This window comes from Aricia agestis, chromosome 9 (assembly GCF_905147365.1).
Source record: "Aricia agestis chromosome 9, ilAriAges1.1, whole genome shotgun sequence".
NCBI classification, from domain to species: Eukaryota; Metazoa; Arthropoda; class Insecta; order Lepidoptera; family Lycaenidae; genus Aricia; species Aricia agestis.
The window spans coordinates 5092587-5116149 of NC_056414.1; the positions used below are offsets into that span (position 1 = coordinate 5092587).

Below are 23563 nucleotides of genomic sequence, written 5' to 3' on the forward strand. Positions count from 1 at the left end.
TAAAGGTTGAATTTGTTACTTATGTTCAATTTTGTGGTACTTACTTGAAATATTATGTATTTTGAAACAACATTAAGTATATTTTTTTTTATTAAAATCGCTTTGAAATATACCAAATAAATAAGGACATAAGGTGATGACTGATAATATTTTATGGTGTTGTGTGTATATTGTATCCATATACAACTATGTGAGTTGTGACATTGGTGACCCTGACATGGTAGTGATGATGATGATGAATGTAATTTGCATAGTAGCATATGCTTTCAGTTCTTAAAACAACGCCTAAACCCCCAAACTTGTATCTATAGGGAATCCGGAGTTCTCCTAGTATCTTCGGAACCATAATATACCTTGGTGCAAAATCTTGCGTTTTGGTAGCATATGCTTAGGATGCTTCCCATAAAACCAAAATCACCATATGTTTCCATATAAATTTTGAGGAGTTCCCTCGATTACTCATGGATCCCATCATCAAATCACCACTTTTGCGAAAATGGGACCAAATTGGAGTGAAACCTAATACAACAAAACAAAAATTTTGAAAATCGGTTCACAAACGGCGTAGTAGTGGTCGAACATACAAAAATAAAAAAAAAATATCCACAGCCGAATATATAACCTCCTCGTTTTTTTGAAGTCGGTTAAAAATATCGACACAAAACACATTTTGAGTGTTGCCTTTTTGTGACGGGTCATCTCCTAGCCTGCGAGTAGCGTCACAACTCACAGTCTTGATTTAACGTACTCAGTGTTTTTATCCTTCAGTTATGAATGTAAAAAAAGTTATGAAGATATAGAATCAGCATTAAACTAAATGAATAACATTAACATTATAATCACTAGGTATTCTAATGTTACGATACCTATGGATATACTTACTTAACACTTTGTTTTACGGTTATATTATGATTTATGCGGTTAATTTCAAAGTCGCATTGGAGTCAAAACGTTTAACTTATTAAAATATGTAGTGTAGTTAACGAATATATCAAGATATTCACATGACATTGCCAAGGTTCCACAACATGGCCAACAGTTTAAAAACTTTTCTATATTCAAAACAATAGGACTGTTTTACGTACGCTGCAACAACATCATTCAGAAATTACAACAATGCCTTTATAATTATAGGCGTTTTATCAGGTGTTTAAGGAGGATCATTGATTAGATTGTTAGACAAGATCGCCAACAGTTAGGATTAAGATAGCTTCTCCTCATTTTCCTCAACGAAACCAATTTTATTTTAAGTTCTTTGGCAAAGAAGAATATTTTTTGGATGGTACTGGCAGACCATAGATGTCCCATTTAGCGACATAAAGAAAACATCTTCTGCGTTAGTAAGTACTAATTCTGTAACCAGTTACTATTTTATATTCATGTATACAGGGCGTAACAAAACTAAGTGATAATACTTTAGGGTGTGTACGTGCTCCTTTTACAGATTTCACTGCGAAAGTAGCAGCGCTGAAAGATCAATTTTTTTCACTTTTGTATGGGGAAATTCGTGACGCTCGGGCGCTTGCTCATACAAAAGTGAAAAAAATGGTCTTTCAGCGCTGCTACTTTCACAGTGAACTCTATACTAGGGACACATACACACCCTAAAGTATTTTCACTTAGTTTTGTTACACACTGTATACGTATACATGATTTAGGCTTTTTTTTTTTGTTGCTGGTTTATTTTGTCATATTCTCAACAAATGTAAAAAACAAATAATGCCATTATTTGTTTTTTACAGTAGATTTCTAAGGTATACGACTACGTCACCACACTCAGGGCGATACCTAAATACTAACTGTATGACATTGTTATAACCGTGAAATTCTATGATTATGAAATACAATGACTTAAGGCGAGGATAAACCCCAATTTGTTATTCCGTGACTCCCGGTTTACCTAGTTCCAATATAATAACGAAGTGTTAAAAAATATGAGATATAAAGCACAATATTTAAAATACCTTAAACCATAAACATTTTAATAAAACGCAATACTTTGGCTGTAGTTAATTTACAAACTCACCTCCGAAAAAACTCTATTTCATCGAAATATAAGTATTAACTAGGATAATTGTACATTTTATTTGAATAAATTGTTAGTAAATCTATATTATAAATTCTTTAACCGAGCAATTTTGTTTCTTAATATTTATTTCCAAAGATATTTAAAAAAAACATGAAAAATAGAGAAGATCCGCCCGAGAACCTATAGTTTTATGCTAAGCTAAAATGAATCTTATTGCGATGCATATACGCTTGGTCTTTGGTTGTGTGCAAGGTTATCGTTTTTGATTGAGATTAATCCCCGCCTTAATTACCTATTACTAACCTTACAATCAGGCATACATTTGCAAAAAATACATTAGAGAAAAGGAAATCTAAAGTAATATTGCAAAATGCGAACAGTCATCAGTTGCGCCTATAAATAACCTTTACTAATAAATCGATTCAAAGTGTACACAGATTTTATAGTATTCAATGATATTTAGCCATTATCAATCAAGCGACTATCATACCGTATTACACAACAACTAAACATAATAATATGAGCGGTGTGGATTTTGTTAAGGCGAGGATAAACCCCAATTTGTTATTCCGTGACTCCCGGTTTACCTAGTTCCAATATAATAACGAAGTGTTAAAAAATATGAGATATAAAGCACAATATTCAAAATACGTTAAACCATAAACATTTTAATAAAACGTAATACTTTGGCTGTAATTAATTTACAAACTTACCTCCGAAAAAACTCTATTTCATCGAAATATAAGTATTAACTAGGATAATTGTACATTTTATTTGAATAAATTGTTAGTAAATCTATATTATAAATTCTTTAACCGAGCAATTTTGTTTCTTAATATTTATTTCCAAAGATATTTAAAAAAGACATGAAAAATAGAGAAGATCCGCCCGAGAACCTATAGTTTTATGCTAAGCTAAAATGAATCTTATTGCGATGCGTATACGCTTGGTCTTTGGTTGTGTGCAAGGTTATCGTTTTTGATTGAGATTAATCCCCGCCTTAATAATGAGATAATGAGGAAGTAAGTCTATACAAGTCAAGGTTTCAAAAATGAAAAGACTCTGCAGAATCATTGTTTGAAACAAAATCCTGGGATGATAAATCCATACTAATTATAATATTATAAATGCAAAAGTCTCCTATTACCTCTTCACGCCCAAACCACTGAAGCGATTTTGCTGAAATTTGCTATGGAGATACTTTTACCGCCGTACTCAGAGACATATTTTAATTATGATTAACATTCAATTTAATGGAGAGTTTGACAGATAATGTATGGGGCTTAAGTGAAAATTTTGAATTAATTACATTTAAAATATAATTAATGTTCCACTCTGAGTGCGGCAGTAAGTCCCAGTGAAAGACGGGAAAAATGTACGGTTGCCGCGCCTAGCGACATAAACTAATTTTGCGGGCGTCAACTAACGTAATAGGTACATAATCCTGCATTTGTTGTAGCCAATAGTGTAACAATATTCCGCATACAGTAATTGTAATTTGAATACTTTACACCAACTCGATAATTATCACGTTCTTAGTACGCTATAATTATATTAGAAACAAGTCAAGCGTGACTAGCACTGTATCATGTATGTAATTATAAGCTTTAAGATCGGGATACAACTGATACTAAAACATTTTAAAATCATTGTCTACCTAGGCTTTCGAAAATACACACTTTTTTTAATAATTACGCAACACTTTGGCGTAAAACTTAAAGGTTTTTTTTTTTTTTATGAAATAAGGGGGCAAACGAGCAAACGGGTCACCTGATGGAAAGCAACATCCGTCGCCCATGGACACTCGCAGCATCAGAAGAGCTGCAAGTGCGTTGCCGGCCTTTTAAGAGGGAATAGGGTAATAGGAGAGGGAAGGGAAGGGAATAGGGGAGGACAGGGAAGGGAATAGGGTAGGGGATTGGGCCTCCGGTAAACTCACTCACTCGGCGAAACACAGCGCAAGCGCTGTTTCACGCCGGTTTTCTGTGAGAACGTGGTATTTCTCCGGTCGAGCCGGCCCATTCGTGCCGGAGCATGGCTCTCCCACGTATAAAAACTGTAACGTTCCATTAAAAGCGAATGCTCCCACACCGGGAGCATTCGCTTGTAATGGAACGTTACAGAATCGAGCATTATATCAGTGAGGGAGGAGAACCGAGCATTACAATGCGCACCTTGTAATGATACAATGTATAATATCTTGATGCAACTTGTAATGTCAATGCTACGTGTAACGTGACAGTGAAGTCAGCTTGCTATTTCTTGTATGAAACTCGAATCTTTAATGTTACATTACACGCGAATGCTTGTCAGTCAGGGGATAGTATTGAAATGTAAATAATACTCAAATTCGAATCTAAAATGTTATATTACACGTGAATGCTCACGGTGAGGGAGCACCTTAAAAGCTTAAAATATAAACAAAAAATACTTATACCTATTTTTCAGGTGGCAACTTTTCAAAATCTTTCCGGTATGGTCAGAGTAGAGAGAATTATAGAGTATGCCGACTTAGAACTTATGTTGAAATTTTTTAATTTGACGTATTATGACGAAAATCGTCGCTAGGGTTGTTAACTTGTTCATTACGAATTTAAAAATATGACATATTCGATGGACGTGTTCCTCTTTGATCGTTTTGTTGTTTGTGTTTTGACTTTTGGCACATGCAATTAAAATTGTCAGAATCAAATTTTGAAATCTTTATTTTAAATATTTAAAAATAAATTATATAAGCCAGCGCGAGGCACATTCCGTTCATAATCCTAGTGAAACCCGACGAATTTGACAGATATTGAAACCTGTCTGTTTCTTTGCAGTCGAAGTAGTTCGACTGCAAAGAGGTAGTTATGTCTATTGTGGTATGGTTATTCTACCTGGGGTTAAGGTAACTACTAAAATGAAAGAAAAATAATTGTTTTTAATAACAGACGGCTACATATAACTAAAATATTCCAACGTTTTTTCACCAAGTTATCGAAACAAGTTACAAGTTCATATCACGTTTTTATAATAAATGTTGTTATTTCTTTTTTATTTTATTACTATAAAAATTGCACGAAGATAATAAAACAATATTTTGTATCTTCACATTTTATAAAGCTTTGATATTATAAATTCTTTCATAAATATTGAATCATTACTCGAAAATCAGTTAACACTTATACCCTTTTTATAAAGGGTCATTATTATTATTCATTTTGTCTGATGTTGTTATCAACATCACACAAAATGAATAATATATCATTGAACAATAATCTTTATTTTTAAACGAGCAATTCTTGTATATATATATATATATATATATATATATATATATATATATATATATATATATATATATATATATATATATATATATATATATATATATATATATATATATATATATATATATATATATATATATATATATATATATATATAATTGGAATCTCGGAATCGGCTCCAACGATTTTCATGAAATTTAGTATATAGGGGGTTTTGGGGGCGATAAATCGATCTAGCTAGGAATCATTTTCAGAAAATGTCTTTGTATGAGTGTTTTGTATGGTGTATCGATAATCGATAAACAGAAAAATATGACTCTTCCTGACATCTATTGGCGAATAATAATACTATTTTGTAAGCAACTAATTGTTTTAACGACCAGCAGATGGCGTTATTAAGTAACACGAAGTCAATGAGTGTTTGCTATACCGAGCAAAGCTCGGTCATCCAGGTACTAAAAATGTTAAATAACATATTACATCACTACATATTATGTTATATGTACTTATTATAAAACAAATTTGCTTTTTTCCCTCATGTCCCTTTGTTCCCTTTAAAGTTTAATCTCTAAAACTACGCAAAGGATTTTGATGCGGTTTTCCGTAACAGATAGAGTGATTCAAGAGGGAGGTTTATAAGTATAATAACATTAATTAAATAGTGGAGAAATACTGTTATTGTTAGGGTTTCTAAATTCTAATGTGATGTCGTAAATAATTACATTTTTTTCCGCTTACATTGCAAACGCGGTCTGAACCCTACGAGATTTATCAAAAGAATGTACCAAGTATTATACACGTTGAAAAGGTCTACATAAAGCTACGCGATGGTATATATTGTCTATCTGTTATGGATATCCCACAATAACAGTTTTTTGTTATTTACTTTTAACGACAAATAATGGCTAATTTTCGAAGCGATTTTAACCAATACGGCATTAATCCTTATTCAATTAAACACTTTAAATACATTATTGATTTAATATAGATCTACAATCTACATGGCCCTTTACAGCATATGATTTAAATGAATATTTTCGAAGATACCTATTACATGTTTAAAAATTGCGAGACGTAGCTTGTGCGGCGGTACCAACCAATGCGGGCCACGGGTGGTAATAATGAATATAAATCAAAATTGCTGAATCGATTTTAATTATTTTTTCAATGACTATATATTTTCTACTTGTGCGAAGCCGGGGCGGGTCGCTAGTAATATTCAGAGTGTAACAAAAATAAGTGATAATACTTTAGGATGTGTATGTGTTCCTTGTAGAGAGTTTACTGTGAAAGTAGCAGCGCTGAAAGACCAAAATTTTTTTTCACTTTTGTATGGGGAAACTCGTGACGCTCGGACCCTTGCCCATACAAAAGTGAAAAAAATTGTTCCGTCTTTCAGCGCTGCTACTTTCACAGTGAACTCTCTACAAGGAACACGTACACATCCTAAAGTATTATTACTTATTTTTGTTACACCCTGTATAATTAGGTTTTACATTTTAAAGTACTTTACTTAAAAATTAAAACACTACGAGTAGTTTCTGTGGCCATAGTAACATACGTCATAACTGCTAGGCTTATCATGTCACCTCGGAATCGCCCGGGAAATACAAGTTGTTTAAAGATAACCCATCATCCAAAAGAATAACATTCAGATCAAAGGTTCTCAAAGTGTCAGTCGTGGGAAAGCCGCAGGAAGTAGCAAGTAACGCCGAAACAACACAAATGTCAAAGCAACTCATATTATACAAATTACAAAAACCCTACTTGAGTTTTGTAAACTACTTAGTAAAATAAGAACTCTTAATTTTTGTATCTGTTACCATTTATTTATTAATTTGTTTTAAATAGCTAGGAATAGAGCGTCGAAGGCTGAAAAAGATTGGGAACCCATGATCTAGAGCCTAGACAAGTCCTGTTCTTCTTGAGAAAGGGAAGACAGATTATTTCCGAAAATATGTAATTGCCAAGTCACCTTAAGGTGACGCCGTGTTAAAGTAAAATACCGTGTTGGATATTATGTTTTAGATTGCTTGTTTCAAGCAATGGAACAGCAAAAATTGGAAAGGGCGTAAGCGACAAAATGGTTTTTGTCGCGTAATTTAAAAACCATAAATACATTTCATATAAGCTATGGGCAAATTAAAATGTATGCTTGAACCAATCTATGTACAAATTTTGGAAGCTTAAATCACTCTCCTCTGTTGGCAAAATAGTATTTTTGATTGATTATTTTGTGTTATAAAAGTTTACCAATCGTGTTATGCTATGGGTAACTCAAAGACAAAGACATGATTAATACTGACAATGAACTTTAATTTCTTAGCTTTACTCATTGCTGAAAAAAATCGATATCGCTACAGCCAAATTATCAAGGCGTCGCATTAACTCCAAAGTCCTAACATTAGCCCCCTTATTAAGCAGCAAAAATGTTACACGAGAAATAAGATACACAGTTTTGACTTTGTCTTTCGAGCGAATTTCATGTACTTAATTAAACGTCCCAGGCAAGAACAAAACATTGTGTAAAGTATCCAATGTCTATTGTATCATACCCTTACTAATAAAATGATTACATTTTATTGCTAAGGGGGGTAAGTGTTTAAGAATTCGCCGTTAAAAAGCTGTACAAAGATTATATTTCATCCAACACGACTAACTTCCTAAGTAATTTAAAATGTATTACAACACAATATACATACATGTATTATAGGTCACATCATTTGTCGTGTTATTAGGGCATCGCGTCCTTGGTTAGTCGAGGGTCAATCGATTTCATTTTTATCTATGCATATTAATTTTTCAATGGATTTTGTATGGTCTTTTTCCTTTGTATTGTCTACGATATAATATTATAGTCTGTTTGTACTAGAGTCTAGACGACAGCACGAAGTCGGTTCTTTTAAGTGTGTCATGAGTAATTCATGACTCATGAGTCATGACCTATATTTCATTATTTATCCTAATTTTCAGCCAGCAGCTTGGGTAATTAAATAGTGTCACATTGTCTTATGCGACTGTTAATAGTAGTTTTTATCATCATCAAATTACTACTTGACTACCTCTGTGGCTCAGTTGGTGGGCTGTTGGTAGCTCAAGCCGGGGGTCGCGGGTTTGAATCCCGCCGACGGAACAAAAAGTTTAAAAATCAATGATAAGTCAACAAATATTTATTTCGTTTTATAAACTGAAAATTTCATTCGAATGAGATATTTTTATTACTGATTGTCAAGTAATAATTTATACTGATCGATGTTTGGCATTATTTTTACTAAAAAATATTTTTTGTGCTTTGCTGCGGTATGACGCCCAGTCTTCTTTGCAATTTAAAGTCATTATTTTCAGCCGTCTAACTTACTAAAACCCTTAAAAGTTTTTGTTTGTCGTTGTTTGTCATTATTTGTTATATTCACAACATAACAAAAAGCGACAATATTAAAACTATGCAATCAGTAAAAAGGTTCCAGGAAAGCAACCAGCCCCTAGAAACTGACAAAACTATGCCGGGGAGTTTCCATCAAGTAAAACCTGAATCCATATTTTTGTATTGCGGTCTGGCAAATGCGGCAGATTGCTTTTCATTGCTTGAGAGACTGATGTTGATAACACATAATAGGACGAATGGTGGCTTTCTTTAGCCGGCCGTGGATGTCATACTCACTGCGGAATTATTAAAACACGTGATTTTAGTGAATCGAGATGAAATATAACAAGCAGAGTTTTTACCAACACCAGCGCCAGAGACAATTTCTTGTGTGTAACAGCATGCCAACCATAGGGTTAATCTTCCAAATTCATTAAAAGCAACCTTCCGCATTTGCCATAATATTATGGTCTGGTCTGATCAATTATATGGTAATCTGACATGAATTTTGTCTATTGTGACTAGAACTAATGACTACAAAAAGCTTTGAGGTGTAGTGTAATGTAAAATTTTTCAGTAATTTAGGATTTCCCACTAAGTTAGATGACAGAAAAGTTACCTTAAATTGCAAAGAACATTCGGCTTCATACCGCAGCAAGGCAGACAAAAGGCAAATTCAAGTAAAAACTAGGCACGCACATTTAATTACAGGTATAATATTATATGCCAACATCAATTAGGACTAAATAACTATTATTAATAACTTGAGAAGCAGCAATAAAAATGTAAAAGATTAAATAAAGATTTGTTGGCATACGTTTTATATTTAAGGTTATTCTTCCATTTACTGTCTTCAAAAATTATTGACAGATTTTTATATATTTCATAAAATACAAATACATTTAATAATATATTATGTAATTTGGAGGTGACGCTTGTCGTAACACTTAATCTTGGCCCGAAAATCTTAATCCCTAGCTTTGATAAGATCCAATATAATATAATAAAATAGGAGATGTAAATAGTCGCTTCTATAAAAGTATGGTACGGCCGTGCCCGTTCACTCGAGACTTGGTTGGGCACTGCCGTGACCGCACACTATGGTATTTAAATAGTATTTTACTGGAAAGGTGTTGGCAATCGCTGAAAATCATATTTAAAGTATTTTCGCATCGTTAATCTTCGAATTTTAAGAAAACCCGAAAAAACCCGAAAAACCCAGGTACCCGGGTTTTCTTTTAAAAATACCCGAAAGCCCGGGTTTTGGAAATTGGGTTCGGGTATAACGTACGAAATATGTTATCCCTCCAATGTCGTTATATCAGGTTCTAAACTAAATTCTACATACTTACTTCGAGGTTTAATGTATATAAAAATAAACGTTTCATTTCTAATTTTTGAATAAGATTTTTTAAGACTTTCATATTAGACTCGCATATTAAAAGGCCCGGCCGTAGTAATTGAAACCTCTTTTACAGATTTACTAACACATTATTACAAAGGAAAAATGTTGTTGAAACAATAAATGAATTTGTTACCTATGCAATAACGATAATGGTTTATCAATAATTAATAATTGCACACTCACGGGCGTTTTCAAAAAAACGTGTACCCTTGCAAAAATATGTCTATATTTTTTAAGGTCATTTATTTACCTTTTTTTGAATGTCATATACAATATAATATTGAACTAATGGAATAAGTTAAAAAGAACGCCGAAAACGTTATATTATTCTGATATTATTAAAACAAAATCGAATTTTCGACGAAACAGATTCCGTTGTGCGATTAAATGTAAAATATAATTTAATACAAAAAAATACAGCAATAAATGGATTTCTTCGTTTATTTAATCTAGTGAAATGCATATTTAATTGCTTATTAAAAAAAATATAGATCATTTCAAGGATCAACAAGAGTAGCAATTATTTTTAATCCATAGTGTGACTATGTGACCGGGTAGGTCACATAGTCTAGGTTATTTTTCATTTTTTTACATGAGTAAGTAATATTTAACATATTTAAAGAAGTTTTTATAACACAAAAACCTTTTATTTAAACATTTTTATTGTTGCACTACTTATAAAAGTAAAAAATTCTTTGATTTCATAGATTTAACTTTATTAATTAGAGGGACGAACATCTCATAATCATAAAGATGTGTTCACATGTCTACGAATTCCTAAGTTGTTATTATTAGACATCGGATTATATACACGAACAAAGTGCCGAAATATGCATGCAAATATGCACTAGAAGTGGTCGAAATATGCACAAAATATGCAGAATCAAAAGTCACTTAATATTAAAATTTATTATTTTTTTGTAGACTTTTCCGGTAGTGACATTAATAAAAGCGCCAATTTTTATAATTTCATAAAATCCAGGATTTTTAATTTCTTGAAATAAAGACTTTTTAGTTTTTATTTATTTATTATACGCCAATAATAATTGTCTACCAACATTTTCCGATTGCCATCTTAATGCCCATGGAAGTTAAACTACCGAAATATGCACTATCAACGAAAAATTGCCAAAATATGCACTATCGCCTAAAAAGTGACATTATATGCATTTGCATATGCAAGTATGCAAATGCATATAATCCGATGTCTAGTTATTATAAATCTAAAAATATCAATGACACAAAATGATTTTCAACTTTACTGATAGAAAAGTAGTGTAAATAAAATCAAAATTATTTAAAAAATAAAACTTTTAGGTACCTACTTAAATTTTAAATAGTATATATTTGTTATTGTTATGTAAAGGCGACGCCTTGATAATTTGGCTGTAGCGATATGGATTTTTCAATGACTAAATCTAAGAAAGTTCATTGTCAGTAAGTATTTATCATGTCTTTGTCTTTGATTTACCCATAGCATAACACGATTGGTCAACTTTTATAACACAGAATAATCAATCAAATATACCTGTGTAAAAAAGGGATTCCTATTTTTCCAACAGAGGAGAGTGATTTAAGCTTCCAAAAATGACATAGATTGGTTGAAGCATACACTTTAATTCGCCAATAGCTTATATGAAATGTATTTATGGTTTTTAAATTACGCGACAAAACTATTTTGTCGCTTACGCCCTTTCCATTTTTTGCTGTTCCATTGCTTGTTTTCTGTGAGAGGCCGGGCCGGCCTTTCATAGAAAACTAGCAATCAAAAACATATCCAAAACGGTTTTTTACTTTAACGCGGCGTCACCTTAGCACATAAGTAATAAAAAATATATTTGTACGTTAATCGTACCAGTTTAAAAATCTCCAATTTTCTTAATAAAATCTGTGAATAAAAAAATAATTTATTTAAAATGTGAACTAAGCCTTATGCTTTCCGCCTGTTGTGACTTGTCCGTTCCATTATATGTGACCATATGAAAAGTCACAAATCGGAAGTCACGTAATATTACTTTCTTTTACTTTTAAAGTGTTTGTAAATAACCGATAATAGTTATCACAATTTCATTTTTTATACTAAATACTAAGCTAATTTTGCAACTTGTCAACAGTAGTAGCAGATTTTTAACTACTAAATTCAAATTGGAGTTTCTCGATGTACAATGAAATATAGTGCTATCATTTAGTACCGAAAATATTTTTGTAGTATGTTTATAAAACTAAAAAAAAACGGTCACTAAACAGAACATTTCGGTCGGGTTGTTTTTTCATGATTATAATTTTAATTAATTTGTAGTTAAATTATGTTAGATTTTTCAATAAGAAGACATTCAATTGATACATTAAATATTTAGGAATCTAAAATATGTTTTATAAGCAACTTACTTTAAGAAAAAAAATAGTTATTAAAGATTTTGTTACAACTTCTGGGAAGGGGACAGGTGAATTTAATAGTTTGCGGTACTTAAACACCCTTATAAATCTCATACTAAATAAAATTTTATACAAACGTGAATGTATTTTAATAAAAGAAAACTTGTTTTTGCTCCTACATTAAAATTACAAAATGTTAGTATGTAATTTTTTACAAATAATCTGTAGCGAAGTCAAGGGACAAGGTAAAAACCAGGGGTAAACATTTTTTTGAAAATGCCCTCACGCTTTCTTTTATAGTGTATAAAAATAATAGAAAAAATTGATTTGACTAATGAGGCGACATGACAGTATGGAAAAAACAGGATAGGGCTACATCTAACTATGCCCAGTTTCAGAGATTATCTTTCTAATGTTTATATTACAATTTACACTAGATGACGCCGGAGTTGGGCCAAAATTCGTTTATCGCGTGGGAACCATAAATTTTTCCGAGATAAAAAGTATATTTTGCCCTTTACCGGGACTCAAAAGTACCTCCATACCAAATTTCATCAAAATCAGTTCAGCGGTTTGTGCGTGAAGAGGTAAGATAGACAGACAGACACACTTTCGGATTTATAATATTAGTATGGATTCATGAGAGCTTTTAATTGGCTAATGTCAGAGTGTTTAACAACACTATTTTTTTTTTTTTTTTTATGAAATAAGGGGGCAAACGAGCAAAAGGGTCACCTGATGGAAAGCAACTTCCGTCGCCCATGGACACTTGCAGCATTAGAAGAGCTGCAGGTGCGTTGCCGGCCTTTTAAGAGGGAATAGGGTAATAGTGGAGGGTAGGGATGGGAAGGGAATAGGGAAGGGTAAGGGAGGGAATAGGGTAGGGGATTGGGCCTCCGGTAAACTCACTCACTCGGCGAAACACAGCGCTAGCACTGTTTCACGCCGGTTTTCTGTGAGAACGTGGTATTTCTCCGGTCGACCCGCCCCAATCGTGCCGAAGCATGGACCTCCCACGTATAATAGATAAACTCCTGTCAAAACGCCCAGGTAAACTATACATTAGAGAAAAAAAAAAACTTTTTTTTTAAATAAACCAGGTAGCAAAACTTTAACGTTAATCTAAAGGCAAGCGATACTTGCAACACCAGAAAAGTTACAATCGAGTCAAAATTATGGCGAACTGACTTCATCAAATATGAGGCCTGATTCATATTTGAACAATGCGTTTTTCTAATCGGATTTGAAAACTTAACCGCTCAACAGCCAATAAACGGTAAACGTTGACCAGTAACCGCGCCGCAAGTTTCCCAATCCGAGTCCAACAGAAACTTTAAATCATCCTGCATTTCTATAGATATTTTAATTGGCTTGTACACATGTAAACTTTTCTAGTGTAACAAGTTATGTTCCTACAGGCATAGCATGACTGCAGTAGAAAACCAAACACTAGAATTATTTTATCAATCTGTTGCATTAAAAGAATCTTTTTTGTTGAAAGAAAGCTTTTCTAATGTGGCCATGTTCAGCAATCCCTCTAAAGCTACATACCTCCCTACTCCTCATAAGATACCGGACGAGTCTTCCCCGCAGCACGGCCAGTGTGTTCTTATCCAACTCTACGCTGCCCCCTGCTACGGACTGCACCAGCACTTGCCAGCGGGAGAGCGAGTTCTCCAGCAGCCTAATGTTCTTCTTTTCGATCCTGTAGTGTTATGGGGATTAGCGGTCATTCACATATTACGTAAGGAGGAGTTAGGGTGGGATAAAATGTGATAAAATTCATCAAGGAGTTCAAAAATTACAAAATGTTATGAGACATGATACCTATCTATGTTTACCACTCTTTATAAAAAGTCACTAATCAGTTGCTTATTAAAGGGGTGTTATATAATAGAACACTTTTATGGCTATATATATATTTTATTGTGGCTATATATATATATATATATAGCCACAATAAAATCATTTTTATGATCATATATAGGATCCAATATATATGATCATTTGATCATATCTGCATATTAAATTATCATATTTCATTGACCCTATTTTACGTCATATGTGGTTTCAATAGCCAATGGAGAGTGCTAACGCTGACAGGTATTGACGTCAGGGTTACTAGATCTCAAAAAATTTGATTTGTCAAAAGACATCATCATTTTTAATATGGCTTATTTTTTGTTATTTCAGCAAGATTATCCAAGTATATATTTAGAAAAATAATTACATTACATTATTTGAAACATATTAACGAACAAGAAATTAAAAACTCTTTTATATATTTAATAAGTATTGGATCCAATCTCTCAGCAAACGTCAAAAATCTATGATCAAGGAAGAAATGAATCATATGTCTATATTACATTATCCAATATCATTGACTCAGTGATCTCGGATCCAATATACATATATAATAATCTAATATCCCCCTTACACAAAGAAATAATTAAGTAGTTGAATATATACCTGTCGGCGATTTGCATTTCCACATCAATCCCGTCTTCTTTGTAGTCCTGTAACTCATTGTCATTCATTGTGTCCTCTGCATCAGAGAATGTCAAAACATCATCTCCTTGACCTAAGGTGTTAACAAAAAATAGCATGAGATACATTTGACTTACAAGAACATAATAGACCTTAGAAGCAATGATTTACATTTTCCACTAAAACAAATTTACTAGTACTTCTCAAAAACTATTCGTTTTTTATTTAAATATATGATTGCAAAAAAAGCCATGGATACATAAATTTCTTTGCGGGAACCACACATTTTGCCGTGATAAAAACTATTGTATGTTCTCTCTTCAATCATATGATTTATACGTGGAAGAGCCATGCTTCGGCACGAATGGGCCGGCTCGACCGGAGAAATACCACGTTCTCACAGAAAACCGGCGTGAAACAGCGCTAGCGCTGTGTTTCGCCGAGTGAGTGAGTTTACCGGAGGCCCAATCCCCTACTCTATTCCCTTCCCTACCCTCTCCTATTCCCTTCCCTTCCCATCCCTTCCCTCCCCTATTACCCTATTCCCTCTTAAAAGGCCGGCAACGCACCTGCAGCTCTTCTGATGCTGCGAGTGTCCATGGGCGACGGACGTTGCTTTCCATCAGGTGACCCGTTTGCTCGTTTGCCCCCTTATTTCATAAAAAAAAAAAATGATGGATCCAAATTATTGGTTCAGTAGTTTAACATAGACAGGGTGGACTCCTGTCAACATAAATGCTTAAAGATGAAAAAAAAATGAAGAAATTTTCCAACCTTTAGGTAATGGTAACACCACTTGGTCAGGTAACAGCTGATATTGTTTCATCAGCTGCCAATGTGCCATCAGAGACTTAGCCGTTCTAGTGGGATAGAATACATGAGGGTTTTGCTCCAGTAACTCTTGAAATTTCTCTATTGCTGGATGTGAATTCTGAAAGAAAAATAATATTTTTTGAAAGTATTCACTTTATTCTCTATTGCTATTTATTTTTCTTATTATTTAAGTTACAATAGTAAATTTTATTTTAGAAAGATTAATTTTTTTCTCAATTTTTTGGTAAAAAGTGGGACCCCGTGCGAGTTTCTTACGCCGGTTCTTCTCGCCGGGATAGTTCTCGAACCGGTGGTAGGCACCAGTAGTATCAACGTTCTGAAAGCATATTTTGTTACAAATCTATTCGGAAATAAAACAATTTTTATTTCCGATTAAATCTTAGTGTGAAAGAAAAATCTCAAATCAAAATACTGTTGTTGTTATTCATATTCAACTTCTCAGTTCTCATAAAGATAATAATAATTAGTGATTTTCATTAATTATTATTGTTTATCTATAATTCCTCATAGTTTTGTACTTTAGGGTTAGATGGCTATTTTATCTTAAAAATAAAATATACTTACACTTGACAAGCTACCAAGTAATTCCTCTTCTGCAGTAGAATACAATGCCTGTTGTTGAACATGTGCAACCAAATCCGGGTGGAGATTACGCATGGCCGCTATAGCTACTCGGGATATTTCTGCATTATAGAGCAATGCATACCAACGTGACTGTAACTCTCCAACTGTGAACCGGCATGAAAACTTTATGCCCCTGTGCACCATTCGTAGATCATTTGTCTGAAATAGATAGATAATAAATTTAAAGAATGGTAAAGAATGGTTGTAATATTATGCCCAGGCCGCACCTGCGTAGTGCTTCGTGCTTAAAACGATACCATTGGACGATCTGAGTGTATCGTCCAATGGTATAGTACAATAGACACATGTGCGGCCATGGCATAAGTTAATGCAACTGTTTTTATAATCCTATTTTAACAATACCCCAAGATTTAAATAGACATAGCTTAATAATTTGCCCCAACTATAATAACTTAAAAATCTATTGCAACCTTATTTTTATTAATAATCAAATTAGATGTAAAAAGTTCTAACTAGTTTTGTTGTCATTATATTATAGAAATAAGGCTTTTTAGGGTTCCGTACCCCAAGGGGAAAAACGGGACCCTATTACTAAGACTTCATTGTCTGTCCGTCTGTTTGTCTGTCTGTCTGTCTCCAGGCTGTAACTCAAGAATGGTTTAAATACCTAGAGAGTTGAAATTTTCACAGATTATGTCATCTGTTGCCGCTATAACAACAAATATTAAAAACAAAATAAAATTAATATGTAAGGGGGGCTCCCATACAACAAACATGATTTTTTTGACCTTTTTTGCTCTATATCGATAATAGCAATAGGTAGGTACTTGAATTTTTCTCAAAGTCCTTAGTTATAATTATGTGTACTTTAATATTAAAATAAAAAATTAAACCCATACAAAAAACACAATTATTGGCCTAATTTTGCTCTATAATGGTACTGAAGTGTCCCTTTGTGCGGAAGGCCGACTCGCACTTGGCTGATTTTATTTACTATTTACTGTATATATTAATTCTTTAAACCTCACCTGTTGAACACCAATAATAAGAGCAAGATCATCAGTAGGTTTCCATCTTCCTAAATCTTTAGTAGATAATTGACTGAGCTGTCCCTTGCGGTGGGATTTACGTCCTGGGCCGCCGCCAGCGCCTTTACTCGCCCTTCGGCGCTCGTTGGTCGGTGCTGGCGGTTTCGGAGTGACCACGGCGAGGAACTCAGGGACCTGACTTGTGTAGGACTGCGTACGAATCCTCTTCTCCCCTTTTCCCATCGACGCGCCGGGTAGACTGAGGCTGTACTCAACTAATTCATCGTCGAACCGCCTGCGTTTTATCGACCTCGACGAACTGGAATGTTAATGATAAATATACAATAAATCCAAGGATATAATGAGGAGGTCAATCGTATATAAAGTTTGGGTTACCTGCGACGTTTTGTGTTTGCATCATGAGAAGTATCGAACTGCGACGGTATGGCGCCAGGATATTCATTGCTATCCGAGGCATTCGACGGTGTAGACGCTAGATCCATGTGGCTATGAGTAATTTACACGTCTTGTTTCGATACAGCACATAGTCTAAGAACGTTTGTTTTTATTACCGAGTCGAATTTTTGTTTAACAATTTGCGCTGATGCCTGAAAAGGAGAACAAATTACAAAACCCATAACTGTCAAGTGTCACGTGTCAACCCAATTGGATCATAGATACAGTCTGTCAAGAAAGCGAAGAAATTTAAAAGTGGCAACATCGTAGTGTCATCCCTTTCAAATCAATCTAAGAAAAAAGGGATGGTCCTACGATGTTGCTACTTTTTAATTTCTTCACTTTTTTGACGGACAGTAAAGTATAGAACGAATAACAGAGTCTACTCCAACCATAGAGTAAACATTATAGCAAGCTATAGAGTGCTTCTAACAAGGTATGAACTGTAAGCACGAGTGTGAACATATTTCTGACATTGGCGATTCACAAAGGAGCCATAAATAAAAAGAAGAAGGTAGAACGAATAAGGGATAACTTATAAATTATCTTTTTAGCACAAAAATACCGATTGAAAAGCTTAGGGCTTTTCGTTGTTCAAAACTTACGTATTTAATGGTAAATCCACGTGTTTGAGGCATTCTTTGCCCATCCTTATGGTTTATTATTTAGCGAAACCACAAAACTCAACAATATCTAGTGTGAGGACACAATATATTGTATATCGATGTGATCATGTGTCGTTATATTATATCGATGTTCGATGCATGTGGTGAACTAACATGTAAAATATTAGTGTTCTTGGTACAGCAACCCGAATGGTCGCTTGCGTAATAAACGTAATCCAGTTAGCAAAAGGATTTTATTTATGAACACTCATTCTAGTTACCCTAACGTAATAACATAGCTGGGCATTAACTCGTTAATCCGTTAATCGTTAATTAACGAAGTTAACATTTTGATTAACGGATTTACTTTTAAGTTAACTCTTAAAAATATTAACGGACTCGTTAACTTCCGTTAATATGCAGAAGTCCGTTAATCGTTAATCCAATGCCTACTATTTACTGCACGGCACCACGGTGCGGCGCGAAAACATGTTCAGACAGGGCAGCGCGGCGCTGCGGCACGGCAGCAGCGAGTGAAACAAAAACAATACTAAATACATTTTCAGGCGCGTGCGAGTGAGAAGAAATTTGTTTCGTTTTATCATTTCATTGCTCAGCGCCGGTTCTTATAGAGAGAGTGATTTGTTTATTGTTATTATAAATCATATTTTGCATGTTGATAAAGAAGAGTGCAGTATAATTTAGTTAGGTAGAATACAATAATCATAGAAGTATTTTGTTTTGTCCCTAACATTTTAACTTCCAAAATCTTAAACCAACAGGTTTTGTATGTACACTAACGCAATGATATAAGTTATACGTGGGAGAGCCATGCTTCGGCACGAATGGGCTGGCTCGACCGGAGAAATACCACGTTCTCACAGAAAACCAGCGTGAAACAGCGCTTGCGCTGTATTTCGCCGAGTGAGTGAGTTTACCGGAGGCCCAATCCCCTACCCTATTCCCTTTCCTACCCTCCCCTATTACCCTATTCCACCTAAAAGCCAGCAACGCACCTGCAGCTCTTCTGATGCTGCGGATGTCCATGGGCGACGGAAGTTGCTTTCCATCAGGTGACCCGTTTGCTCGTTTGCCCCCTTATTTCATAAAAAAAGTTACAACAAGGCCATATTACATATTAACGGATTAACGATTAACGTTAACTTACGTTAATTCGTCCGAAATGTAACGTTTTAACGTTTAACGAAGCTAACATTTTTTTTAACGGATTAACGATTAACGAAGTTAACTATTTCATTAACGGTGCCCAGCTATGCGTAATAACATAGGGTGTAACATTGGTGACCCCGTGACAAGTGACTTTTATGAACTATTTTCGGGACAAATTAATAAGTGAAAATTTTTGGTGATGAATCCGAAACCGGGACAGTCGTCTCAGCCCGCCGCCCAGCAGGGGCCAGCGCAGGCCACGCCGGAGTTTAGTGACGTGTCGGCAATTTCCGTCACTAATCGTATTCCCGAATTTTGGACTGACCAGCCGAGAGTATGGTTCATCAGAGCGGAAGCTGTATTGGGTCCTCAAAAGGTTGCTGACAAAACTAAGTTCCAGATAGTCGTATCAAAGCTGGGTAAAGATCCAGCAGGTAACCGATTTGTTAATTAAGCCCCCTGACATCAAAAAATATGAAGCACTTAAATGTAGACTTCTGGCCATTTATGAGGAGTCGGAGAATCGCCAGATACAAAAACTTATTGGCGAAATGGAGTTGGGCGAGCAAAAGCCGTCGTAACTTCTTCGCCTCATGCGCGATCTAGGCCGAGGGAAAATTCCTGATGACACACTCAGGATATTGTGGCAGAGCCATCTCCCCACTGCCGTGCGAGCCGTTCTCGCCGTCACAAAAGTCAAAGACATTGATAACCTGGCCACTGTGGCCGACAAAATCATGGAAACTTCACAGCAGCCACAGATCTCCGAATTATCAACATCTCAGCCTGTCAGAGGGGATGATAAAATGTTGGCCGAAATCGCAAAACTGAGCGCCAGGATAGCTGACGTGGAGCGATCTCGCAGCAGTTCCCGGAGGAGAGACTCCAGTCGTATCTCAATCGCTTGTGTTTATGACGAAAGTCATTAAGGCTCAATGTTTGTGTTTATGACGAAAGTCATTAAGGCTCAATGTTTGTGTTTATGACGAAAGTCATTAAGGCTCAATGTTTGTGTTTATGACGAAAGTCATTAAGGTGAAAAATAATATTTAAGTAAGTGAATAAGAGTGTTATATCTAAACTGTAAACGGTCGAAATTGTTCTTTTTTGTCAATTATTATTTTTTTGTCTTTTTTATTTTTTGTGAAATTTGATATTTTTTGTCTACACTTTTATTTTATGTGTCTTATTTGTAATATTCTTTTGTTTTTCCTTTTTTAAAAGGGGGGAATACTGTGGGGACACAATATATTGTATATCGATGTGATCATGTGTCGTTATATTATATCGATGTTCGATGCATGTGGTGAACTAACATGTAAAATATTAGTGTTCTTGGTGCAGCAACCTGAATGGTCGCTTGCGTAATAAACGTAATCCAGTTAGCAAAAGGATTTTATTTATGAACACTCATTCTAGTTACCCTAACGTAATAACATAGGGTGTAACACTAGCATTAAGGATGTATATGACATTTATAAATTCAAAGATTCTACGATTCTAAGACCTAAATTCGAAATATATAGTAGAATATAACATCCTGCATCGATTGATACCAAAAAATCAATACCTTACCGATAAGTTACGTGAAATAATTCATTTTAAAATTTCCATTTATCATACGTAATGTTTGCCGGAAGTGTTACAATTTTTGAGAATTCGTCAGAATTGATAACTTTGTATCAAATATAAACATCTAAAAAAACTGCTTATCAATTTCTTTGTACGATTTGCGATTTTTTAAGCCCAAAAAAAAGTGGGTTCACCGGTAATTCTGGGGAAATATTTCAAATTGAAATTTATGAAAATTATCCTTCGAAGGGTGCGACAAGACTTTATATGAACTTGGGCGGGGGCGCTGCTGGTAAAGAAGAACCTTGGAATTAATATGTACTACGTATAACGTACATATTAATTCCATGAGAAGAACTGTCAAATATGTCGTTTTTGTATGTGGCAGCGTTAATTCCTTTTTTCGCCACCTTCATTTATAACTTTGCCGAGCTTTCTTGGCCGCCATTTGCGGTAGTCAAATTACAACAAATTTTTTTCAATAATAATGAAATATCGAATAGTTCTTTAAAAATCTATTATAAAAAATCATTATATACTTAATGAATAATAAGTGTCTGGGTGTCCAATTTTTTACATATTTAGTACTTTCATAATTTAATTGGACGTAGTACGCAATTTGACCTTATATATAACCTTAAATGTTCACTAAAAACCTTTATTAACAATTAAATTATTACATGAAATATGCAGACCGACTCCTTTGTTATGTCCTAGTAAGTAGGACATAACATTACACGCTTTTGACGCTTATATACACCGATATAAGGAGAGTCTGGCTAGCGAAAGATGAGACTGGAAAATGGCGGCAAATTAAAAAAATCGACGTATAACAACCCTGTTTATAGCCGGAATTATAGTTTTAATCTACGAACTACGAAGAATAAAAACTAAGAAACCTTATTATTCGTAGTTCGTAGATCAAAACTATAATTCCGGCTATTGACATGGTTGTTAAACGTCGATTTTTTGAATTTGCCGCCTTTTTCCAGTCTCATCTTTCGCTAGCCAGACTTCTAGAACCTCAATGGCTGTGGCCATGTGGTACTATAGACTGGAGAGAGCCTTATATCCAATGATATTGTACTTATACAGATATGTTACATCCATACTATTTTCCGGCTTAAATCTCTTCCGAACAATTTTGAAATTCAAAATTGCAGACATTGACAAATTTGACAGATGAGTGAAACAAAAGATACGAAAAACCATTTACGTAAAAGAGACAGTTCTATTTTTAAACGTCGAATCGTATCGCTGTCTCTTTCTTCGCCTGAGCTATGACGAAAATTCGATTTTTTCCAGATTGTTCGAAAAAATAATTGAAAATGTAAATAATCGAGATATTTATTGCAATCAAGACATGTGGTAAGAGATTCCATGTGTTTTGTTTACTTTCGGGTCATAATTGGTACATTTTCAATACACGCACGACGTCATTTTCAATTCATTTAGGTAAGACAAGACGCGGCACGTTCATGACTGCGCTCGATGCAGACTAAACAACAGACGGCCCAATTGGGCCGTATTTGAAGCTTCACAAAGCGCGCGGTAGTAACATATCTGGTTTGAGTATTTCATCATTGCTTATGTCGGTGTATAAGCGTCAAAAGCGTGTAATGTTATGTCCTAGTTACTAGGACATAACAAAGGAGTCGGTCTGCATATTTCATGTAATAAAAGTGTTAATAAAGGTTTCTAGTGAACATTTGATGCTAGATATTGTTGAGTTTTGTGGTTCCGCTAAATAATAAACCATAAAAATTGCCAAAGAATGCCTTAAACACGTGGATTTAACATTAAATACGTAAGTTTTGAACGTTTTTTTGGGCTTTCTAATCGGTATTTTTGTAAGCTAAAAAGATAATTTATAAGTTTATTTATCCCTTATCCGTGCTATTTAAGGCATTAGTGCTAAAAATGTCACATCAATTAATAATTTGGCTTTAAAAATTGCATAGCTTTTTACGTGTGTTTAAATCTCTCATCACTTGAACTATAGTTAATCGATATCATGAACTGACTTTCTTTCCTGTATCATAATGTGCTTCGAATTAATCGACAAATAGAAATATTCAAGAAAATAAACGCACACTGCTTGTATGAAAATAAGCACAAAATGGCCACGCGATGACAGGCTAACTAAGCTGACTACATGAATCATGACATCTATACTATAATACTTTATCTATGGTTGTGGCAGTTGTGGCACAGAGTAGATTATATTTTTTAATCTATGGAAATTGTCATTTGTCGGCTGTCGTCTGTCAGCTGTCATGTAGACTAATTTTGGTTTATATTTTAAAAACGTTTTTAACTTAAAATACAAATATTTATCCTAGAACTACGTAAAATATCAAGAAACATTGTTATTTTAAAAATT

The 23563-nt window shown here is 34.2% G+C and overlaps 1 protein-coding gene across 2 annotated transcripts in view; it reads right to left on the reverse strand.

Moving 5' to 3' along the window:
- LOC121730394 (microspherule protein 1) overlaps positions 1 to 23563 on the reverse strand; it is a 54243-nt gene that overhangs the window by 13940 nt on the left and 16740 nt on the right. Inside the window, exons 2-7 of one of the 2 annotated variants that reach the window (XM_042119418.1) lie at positions 17774 to 17880; positions 17378 to 17696; positions 16329 to 16547; positions 15705 to 15861; positions 14913 to 15024; positions 13995 to 14148 (exon numbers count right to left, since the gene is read on the reverse strand). In XM_042119418.1, the coding sequence (XP_041975352.1) occupies positions 13995 to 14148; positions 14913 to 15024; positions 15705 to 15861; positions 16329 to 16547; positions 17378 to 17696; positions 17774 to 17880 (1068 nt within the window). Of the gene's footprint in view, positions 1 to 13994; positions 14149 to 14912; positions 15025 to 15704; positions 15862 to 16328; positions 16548 to 17377; positions 17697 to 17773; positions 18009 to 23563 lie in introns of those variants that run through there. The other variant, XM_042119417.1, reaches the window with a different exon arrangement.